At 67.3% G+C, this 9346-nt stretch overlaps 1 protein-coding gene across 1 annotated transcript; it reads right to left on the reverse strand.

Moving 5' to 3' along the window:
* Positions 1 to 445: 445 nt before the first annotated feature.
* On the reverse strand, positions 446 to 3469 carry PIM3 (Pim-3 proto-oncogene, serine/threonine kinase). The gene is made up of 6 exons (XM_021091349.2): positions 3084 to 3469; positions 2878 to 2987; positions 2738 to 2788; positions 2284 to 2653; positions 1673 to 1849; positions 446 to 1581 (listed from the first exon to the last, which is right to left on the reverse strand). The coding sequence occupies exons 1-6, from the start codon at positions 3166 to 3168 to the stop codon at positions 1391 to 1393; spliced, it is 984 nt and encodes a 327-aa protein (XP_020947008.2). The 5' UTR covers positions 3169 to 3469; the 3' UTR covers positions 446 to 1390.
* Positions 3470 to 9346: the final 5877 nt, after the last annotated feature.

The raw sequence follows: 9346 nt of genomic DNA on the forward strand, positions 1-9346 counted from the left end.
AAGTGGCGGAGCTGGGATCATGGTGACAGGTAGGTCAGCAGGGTGGGGCTGCTGCCAGAGGACCCCTCCACGGAAGGGCAGGGAGAGCACAAGGAGAGGAGCGCCCCCAGGGCCCAGGAGGGCTCAGGGCAGGCTGGCCAGGCCAGGGCCGTGGGCACAGGGGGGCGGACGCCCCCACACGCCTCATGCTCCATGGCATGTACGTACACTGAATAGCCCCAGCAGCGCTTTCTCCCTGTGCTCTGGCGAATGGGGTGGCAGGGAGATCAAAAGCTGAGAGCAGGGAGGAGACTCCCTCTGGTCTGCAAAGGAAAAGCCTGGGTCCCCCAATGCGGTCACTGGCCATGGGAAAAGCAGAGAGCCGTGCAGGGACCAGAGCCCTTTTCCCTAAACCTCCTCCTTCTCCTCACCCCAGGCTGCCCACCCCAGTCAACACAGGAAACCCTTTTAATACAAAACAATTTAATTGAAATACCTGTATAAAAAAATATGATTTTCAGACACCTCGCTTTTGAACTGAAAGCAAGCCCCATCCACGGCGCCTACACACACGGGATCACAGAAACACAGCCGTGAAAATAAATTAAAGGCTTGAGACTCTGTCCCCCCTCCCCCAGCCTCCAGAGCAACAAGCACACTATACAAGGTCAATAATTTAAACCCAGCCCTCGAGAGAGGGCGCAGAGCCGCAAGGTGGCTGGGTCTCCCGCTCCCCTTAAATTAGTCACTGCACAAGTGCACCCTCTGACACACACAGGCGGGATCGGGACCCGGGGTCTACGCACGCAGCCACCCCTCCTCCGCCCACAGGCCTGGAGGAGGCAGGGCCGGCGGGAGAGGAACCTCGACAAATAAATTAAACAATAAATAGCCCTCTGCGGGGTCACATCATAAATAAGACGTCTGTACGCGCACGCGCGTCGGGCAGGCGGGCAGCGGAGGCCGGGACGTCGCAGTGCTTGTGCAGACGTGCCCGACCAACACCGACACACGCGGGTGGGGCGGGGGCACGAGGGGCCTGTGCCCGGTGAGATGAGGCCACGGGACGCGGGGGCGCTCCTGGTCCAGCACGGCAGACGCGGAGGCGCCGCCGGAGCAGCACGGGAGAGGGACGGTCTGGGGTCAAGGACCGGCCCTGGGCAGGCGGGACCTGGCTTGGACCCGAGTGTTATTGGACGCACAGAGCTTGAGAAAACCAAGTCCCGTGAGAGCAGCGTTCGAAAAGGCACTCAAAGCAAAGGAACCGGCCGGTGCCAAAGGCAAAGGTCACCAGGGGTCAGAGATCGCTGCTTTCGCAAGGAGCAGAGAGCTCAGGCAGAGGGACTCCACGGCAGGGCCCGCGAGGGCAGGGATCCCTCGGGCTCGCACGAGCCAGGTGCCGGCCCCCTCCTCACAAGCTCTCGCTGCTGGAGGTGGTGCTGGCGCCGTCGTCGGTGTCCAGGGCGCAGAGCCGCAGGTCACGGCTCTCTGGGGTGCCCTCCTCCTCTGACCCCAGCATCCAGGGGTGGGCAGAGATCTGGTCCAGCGAGGGCCGCTCCGAGGGCCGCAGGGACAGACACCACTGAATGAGCTGCTGGCACTCTGCGGAGAAGGGGCGGGGAGACCATCAGGGCGAAGCTGGGGCCGAGCCTCCGGTGCCCCTGCGCCCCGCGGGCCCAGCCTCTCCACGCACCTGGGGAGACCCTCCTGCGGAAGAAGACGCGGCCCCGGAGAATCTCCTCGTCCTGCTCAAAGGGAATGTCCCCGCACACCATGTCATAGAGCAGCACGCCCAGCGACCACACGGTGGCCGAGCGCCCGTGGTAGCGGTGGTAGCGGATCCACTCGGGAGGGCTGTACACGCGGGTGCCTGAAGGACACGCAGGAGTCAGCACGGTGCCCCCCCCCCTCCGGGACGGCGCCCCAGGAGGCTGGCGGGCCCCCGCGACACCCGGCCCCCGCGCCCGCTCTCCGCCCTGGAAAAACCCCGGCGGGCGTGGCCTCCCGGCGCCCCGCCCCCCCAGCTGGCCCCGCGCGGGAGGCGGTCACATGGGCTCGGGCTCGGGTTTCACAACAAACAGATGTGAGCCGAGGAGACGCGGGGGGAGGGGCGGGGAGCCCCGGCGGACCCGGCTCCGCAATGCGGGGATTTCTGCGCGGCGGCGGCCCAGTGCTCCGCCCGCGCCCCCAACGGCCCCAGGCCCCACTCTGGCCCGCACGCGAGGGAGCCGGCGCGGCGCGGCACGCGCGCGCGGCCCCAACAGTCGCCAGCCGCTCGGCCCGCCACGCGGGGTGGGCGCTCACCGTCGAAGTCGGTGTAGACCGTGTCGCGGAGCAGCGCGCCCGAACCGAAGTCGATGAGCTTGAGCTCGCCCGAACGCAGGTCCACCAGCAGGTTCTCGTCCTTGATGTCGCGGTGCACGACCCCGCAGCTGTGGCAGTGGCGCACGGCGGCCAGCACCTGCGCGAAGAAGCGGCGCGCCAGGGCCTCGTCGAGCGCGCCGCGCTCCGTGATGAAGTCGAAAAGGTCCTGCGCCGGTTCAGGTCGCTCGAGTACCAGCAGGAAGCCGTCAGGCCGCTCGAACCAGTCCAGCAGGCGGATGACCCCGCGCGCGCCGCCGGCCGCGCCCACCTTGCGCAGCAACACCACCTCCAGGGGCACAGCCGCGCCGGCCTGAGGGAGACGGCGGTCAGCGGGTTCCGCCCGGCGCCCGCGTCCGGCGCCCCCGCTCCACCCGGCACCCCTGCCAGCACTTACGATGCTGCCCCACTCGGTCACCCGCTCCTTCACCACGTGCTTCACGGCCACCTGGGGGGAGGGAACCAGTTGGTCAGGCCCGGGAGGACGCAACGAGACGCGCGGGCCGAGAATCCCGGGTGCCCGGAGGCCCGACTCACCGGGAGCCCGTCGGCGATGCGGCTGCCCGCGTAGACGGTGCCAAAGCCGCCGCTGCCCAGCACGGCGCCCACCTGGTACACTTTCTCGAAGCTTTCCTTATCCGCCTTGGCTGTGGAGAACGAGCGGGCGGCGTTGGTACGACCCAGGACCCGGGACCCGGGACCCTCGACCCCAGTGCGTCTCCAGACCCCCGGGCCCCGCCTACCTGGCTGCAGGATCTTCACGGGGAGATGGTCCACGCCGCCTGGTCCGCACAGGTGCGCCAGGGAGCCGAACTTGGAGAGCAGCATCGCGGGCGGCGGCGGGGCGCGGGCCCCCAGCCCCGGCCTCCGCGCCTCCTCTCGCTCGGCTCGGCTCGGCTCCCCGCGCCGCGGCGGACGTGGGAGGACGGCCTGCTCGGGCCGCGCTGTGCCCGGATCCGGACAGCGGATGGGTGCGCCGAAGCGCCGGCCTCGGAGCGCGGGCCCGCTCGGGCGAGGCCGTCCGCGCGGCTCAGTGCCCGACCGAGCCCCGTGGGGACCGCGACAACACGCAGCAGGCCGAGCCGTTCACACGCCCCAGCCGCCTCGCTCGGGGGTTTTGGGCCGCAGCGGCGCGTATCCCTCCGCGGGAGGGCGGGGCGAGCGGGGACCCCGCCCCCTTCCGGCGGGGCCGCGCGGCAGGGGTTGCCCCTGGAACTCGCGATGCTGCCAAGGCGACGGCCAGACGCGGCCGGCGCGCTTTCCCGGGTGGGCGGGGGCTGGCAAGCAGGGGTCGCGGCGAGCTGCTGGGACTAGCTGGAGGGAGCGGAGCCGCGGAGGCGCACGGCGCGGCGTGGCGCGTCACTACTCCTCCGCGTTCTAACGCACGCACACACGCGCGCGCGCTCCCGTGCGGGCCGTGGCGCGGGCGCTCTCACACACGTGGCGCGCGCACGCGCGCACGCGCAGCTCCCGCGCGGGCCGCGGCTCTCGAGTGCGGGGCGGAGCCCCGGGAGCCAATAGGAGCCGGCGTTCGCAAAGGGCACGGGGCCCAGCCAATGGCGGCGCGGAGGCGGGACCGAACCTTGTCGGCTCCGCCCCAGACCGGACCGGGAAGGTCACCCGCTGCACCCATCTGGCGCTGGCTGCTCAGCTGCGAACTCGGCGGCGGGGACCAAAGGAACCGCTGGGTGCGGGAGGCTCTCCCCGCCGCCCAGGGATATGCCCGTGCCAGCCCGGCAATCCGCGCACCCGGCCATGCGGATGGGCCGGCGCGGCGGGCGCCGACCCCACCTGGGGAACCCTCTCCACCCTGTCGACCCCAGCCCACCATTCTTACCCGGGCTTGACCTCAGAGCCGCATCCCGAGGGCCTTCTCTGACCACTCCTCCCTCCCTAGAACCTTTGCCCCTGGTGTCCTCCTGGAGCGCCATCCCCTGCTCTCCACCCACTTGACTGCCGTCCAGGCCCAGGCGATGTCCGACTCTACCAGGGAGGCTACCTTGACAGCCACTGTCACGGCCCTGGCCAGTCGCAGGCCTTCATGGCCCTGGGCTGGACCTGAGCCTTTCCTCTGCCTTCTGTACTGTACAGATTCCTCCAGCCTCGCGGGTTGCCGACCTCAGCCCAAGGTCCGGGGCCTGAGCAGCCCAGGTGTGAACAGCTGTCTGCCAGCCCCAGTGGCTGAGGCCAGGAGGTCCACTGCCTCCCACAGCCATCCAGAAAGGGCTCGGGGTTGAGGGAGCCAAGAAGCAAAAGAACTGACTCTTCTGGCCTCGCAAGGGCTCAGGCCAGGCTGGGGTCTAACCATGGCAACCACATCAGTCCCATGTCCCTGAGCCCATCTGAGATTGCCTTCAGGTGTGACTCCCAAGCACGTGTGCTCACCTGCCTCAGGGGCCTCAGCCGGCCTGCAGGCTCCCTGAGCACACCCAGCTTTCCCCACCCCAGGTCACACCCCTTCACTGCCCCCATCCCTGTCCCAGAACCGAGAGCGGACCCTCCACCGGTACAGCTCCTAGGTTCCTATCTTACTGAGGCTCTGACACCACCCTCCCGCAACGCAGACCCATGAAGGCAGGACCAGGGCTCCTCAGGGGGTCGGATCTGAGAGAGTGGCAGTGGGATGCAGGGATTGCTGTCTTCTTGTGGGTTGTTCCGGAGGCCCCGATGGTGGTCCTCAGCGCCTTCCTCCTGGGTCAAGTTGTTACAGGCTCCTGGACCTGCAGCCTGTCCTGGGGCTGGGAGGCTGGGAGAGCTAGAGGATTCTGGGTCTAGGTCTCAAGATGTGGTTCTCAGGGCAGTTGCAACTCAGGCGACAGGGACTAAAGTCCCCAGTGGCCTCCCTTGTGGGCCCCCAGGTCCCCTGTGTGAACCTCCAGGCCAGTTCTCAGGTGCCCTGCTCAGTGTGCCCAGCAGCTCCTTGGCCTTAGAAGGCCAGCATCCCCGGCAGGAGGGCCACCCCCTGCACATCTCCCAGCTCCGGAGCCTTGATCTGAAGACCCCGAGTCTCGCCAAACTCAGAACAACTTCTCATCCTTCAAAAAGGAGCCAGCCCCCCCCCCCCCCCCCCCGTTCTGGAGGTGGGCTAACTGACTGCGGAAGCCTTTGGAAGGCTCTGGGAGTGGGGAGGGGTTCCCTGACTGGTCTGGGGGTGGAAGGCAGAGCAGGAGGCAGGCACTTTCTGGAGCTGGAGTTTGACTCAGGCTTCATCTCCTTCTTTTTTTTTTTTTTTTTTTTGTTTTTTGGTGTGTGTGTTTTTAGGGCTGCCCCTGCGGCACATGGAGATTCCCAGGCTAGGGATTGAATCAGAGTTGTGGCCGCCAGCCTACACCACAGCCATAACACCAGGTCTGAGCCGCGACTGCGACCTACACCATAGTTCACAGCAATGCTGGATCTTTAACCCTCTGAGCGAGGTCAGGGATCGAACCCGTGTCCTCGTGGATACTAGTCGGGTTTGTTAATAGCTGAGCCATGATGGAAACTCCAGCATTCATCTCTTCTAGACTCTCCTGTGTGGTGTCTGTGTGCTGTTGTGTGTGCCTCTGGGTGTGTGTGTCCTGCATGGACTGTGAGCTCCCCAAGGGTCAGAATGGACCTGGATCCCCCGCCGGGGGCTGTCCTGTACTGCGGGCCTCTTTCAGGCTCAGTCTGGCCCAAGGTCTGCCTGTGCAGCTGCCAGGCTCAGGTCTGCCCAGGCACTGGGGCCTCCAGCACCCAAGATGACCCTGCCCACCTCACCTGCCCCCACTCTGCAGGTGACACGACCCACCCCGCTTCTCAGCCTGGCAGAGGAGGCTCTGAGGGGTTCTTCCAGATGCGGAGTCCTGCCCTCCTTGCACAGGGAGCCAAAGCCAAAACCGAGACCCAACGGCCTTTTGCCCATCCACCCTGGGCATGGCCCTCGGGGAGTGACCCCAGGCCAGCACTTCCCTGCAGGTCTGACCACCCCCCCACCCCCCGCCACATCCGCGGCACTGCAGGATGTCAAGCCCTGCCTGTTTTTTCCTGGTTCCTGGAAGGCCCATCCGGCGGGCCTTAAAAATAGCTCTGGGCCGCACAGGCAGGCCTGTCCCCAGGCTGTAGAGCTGCAGCCAGTCCCACAGTCGGCAGGGAGAGGGCCCCAGGAGGAGGGCTGGGCTGGAGTTGACACTGACCGCAGAGGGCCGGGCCCTCCACACGCCCGAGGCTCAGCCAGCGCTATGCAAGCACCTCCGGCCATCAGGCCATCCTGCTGAGAGGGGCAGCCTCCGCTCCGCCCGGGCCAGGTGCCTCTGAGCTTCCCATCCTCTCCAGGCAGGTGTTTCCTGAGCGGGGAGAGCAGCTTGGGCCCCACCGGAGGGGCTGCCCACTCGCCCCTCGCCCTGGAAACAGCCAGTCCCAACCACGCACAGCCAGCGCACAAGGTCGCCCTGTCCTGCTGGCAGGAGGGGCACTGTTGCCACGGTGACCGGAGCCAGGCTGTCCTCCCCGGGCTAGGGAGGAAAAGGAGGATGGAGCACCACTCACGCTCTGTCCCACGCACACGCGCTACCCACGGACACACACAGACCGTCACACGCTCCCAGACACCCCCGCAGAGCTGGGGCGTCACGGCGGGGGGCACAGGCCTGCACCCCCCCGGTTCACCTCAGTCCCCATGTCCACCCCAAGGCCTCCTTGGCTGGCCCCTTTCCAGCTGCCCCCAGCCATCCGGCAGGTTTGCTCGGCCCGGGCCGGGAGGGCCCCTCCCTGCCTTCGACCCCTCCCTGTGCTCTCAGCGGTCCAGGCCTTCCCAGCACCGGCCCTCAGCACTTTCCTGCCTCCGACCCTCCAGGGCTGGCCCAGACCATCAAGGTCAGGCCCAGGGACTCGGCCCGCTGTCACAGCTGTCCCCCTGAGCCCATCCGGCCTCCACTCCCACTGCAGGAACCCCTGGCCCACGTGGGCCCGACCCCTACCCAAGCCGTGTGGCCTGGGCCAACAGCGCCCAGCTTCACACCAGCACCTCAACTGGGCTCTGGGAGCTGGGACCTTGGCCCAGCCTGCATGCAGCATGGCCCGGGGCCACAGCCTGGCTGAGCCAGGGAGGGGCCTTCCCTCTGGCCTCCACTCGCCTCCGTCTTGGCCTCTCACTCGCCAGGAGGGGAGCCAGCAGAGCCGAGCAGGGTTTCGCAATGGTCCCAAAGGTGCCCAGAGTGGGGCCTGGGCTGGGCTGGGACAGGGACCCCCAGGAGCTGGTGGGTGGGGGCCTGTGGGGACTCTGGTCTCCCTGCCCTCCCTGGAGACCCCGGCCTGGTCTGACCCAAGGCCAAGGCTGGCTGGAGCGTGAGGGCAGCTCTTCCTCCTTGGGCCCCCCGCCAGCCGCCACAGTAGAGCATCCCGCGGCCCGGCAGCTCTTGACCCGGGAGACCCTGAAAAGCCCACCGCGCCATGGAGCACCCAGGCCTGACCCAGGGAGACGCCGGGTTCCCAGAGGGCCTCACCCCAAATGCAGCTGGACCGGAGCCCCAGACATCAGTCTTGGTGGTGGCAGTGACGGGCAGTGAGCAGGGTCTGCCTGGGCCAGCAGCGACCGCCTCCTTCCCAAGGCCACCCCGGGCCGCGGGCACAGCCTCTGCACTGGCCCAGCCCTGCGGCCGCTCTGCTGGGGCCTCACAACTCCCACTGCCTGGTCTCCCGTCTCTGGGGACCTGACGGCTCCCGTGTGGGGCTAGGGGGAGGATGCAGTTGGACACGCGTGACGCGCCTCTCAGGGTGCACAGTAGGCGCCTAACAGATGTGGCTGTGGGGCTCCAGCTGTGGTGAGACACACAGGCCCCAGACTTCAAAGGCAGAGCCGGGACACGCCTGGGATGGAAAGCGGGGGGTGGGGCCCAGCAGATTCCCGGCATCCCCACCCTCTGTGCTGAGACCCTCAGGGTCAAGGACCCCAGTCTGGAAGGGACTGGGGGAGGGCTGTCCCATCTCAGGCCTCCTGCTCACCTCAGAGGCCCCGTCCACAGGGACCTGGGGCAGCAGGGCTGACCCCTGGAGCAGGTGTCGCCTCTAGGACCCCGGCCAGCGTGTCAGGTGACCTCTGTGGACGTGGCCAGGCTGGACGGTTCCTCTGCCCGGACCCCCAGCAGCTGGAGGGCGAGACGAGGGAGAGACTCCAAAGGGCCCCGAGAGGGGGATCCCGAGGAGCCGCAAGCCAGGCCACTGATGGGTTTGCCTGTGATTTGCTTGTGGCCCCCCTGCGCTGGGCTCCTGGAGCCGCGAAGGGAATGGGTCCCCGTGGGGGCTTCCTGGAGAGGCGGCCCGGCTCAGCCGAGTCTCCAAGGCTGAACCAGAATGGGCTGTGTGGGGCGGGCACTGAGCCGGGCAGCAGCCGCAGCAGCTCAAGGGTTGGGGGTCAGAGCTGTGCAGTGAGGAGCCGGTCTTGAGGCCTCTCTAGAGGGAGGGGAGCTGTTGCCCGGAGTCCGGTGACCTTGGGGGCCTTGGGGGCCAGGGCCTTCAGCAGGCATGACTTCATCTTGGGAGAGCTTCTTTCAGTTCCAGGGCTGGCCTGGGCCACGTTCAGACCACGCTCAGGCCATGGAGAAACTGCTCCCTGAGTCTCCGGAGCGTGGAGCCCAGAGGGCCTGACCACAGTAAACCTGGGCCAGGACAGGCATTTAGCGAGTGCTTGCTGCATGCCTTCCCATTTAGTGAGGGCTTGCTTGCCACGTCCCTTCCCTTGCTCCACGTACTCGCATACCCCCAGCTCAGCCCTGTGGGCACCGCCTTCACGGCCCTTGCACAGAGAGAGCAGCGGCCTATGGGAGCACTGGGAGTGGGATGGGGGCGCCTCAGGGGAAGGATGAGCCCGTGGGTGGCAACTGGGCTGGCCAGGCAGAAAGGAGAGTGTCACTGCCACGGCATGAACCCTGCCCAAGAAGGGATCAGGCTTGGAAAGAAGCAGGGCAGGGCGGATGACTCTTTCAGGTCAGGCTTGGTCTAGCCCCTCCCTTAGCCCCAGGCAGCACCCACTCAGCTAAGAGCTCAA

This window comes from Sus scrofa, chromosome 5, assembly GCF_054392235.1.
Source record: "Sus scrofa isolate SSC_HxYL_T2T_F1_AM1 chromosome 5, Sscrofa_HxYL_maternal_Yorkshire_Landrace_v2.0, whole genome shotgun sequence".
Taxonomy (NCBI): domain Eukaryota; kingdom Metazoa; phylum Chordata; class Mammalia; order Artiodactyla; family Suidae; genus Sus; species Sus scrofa.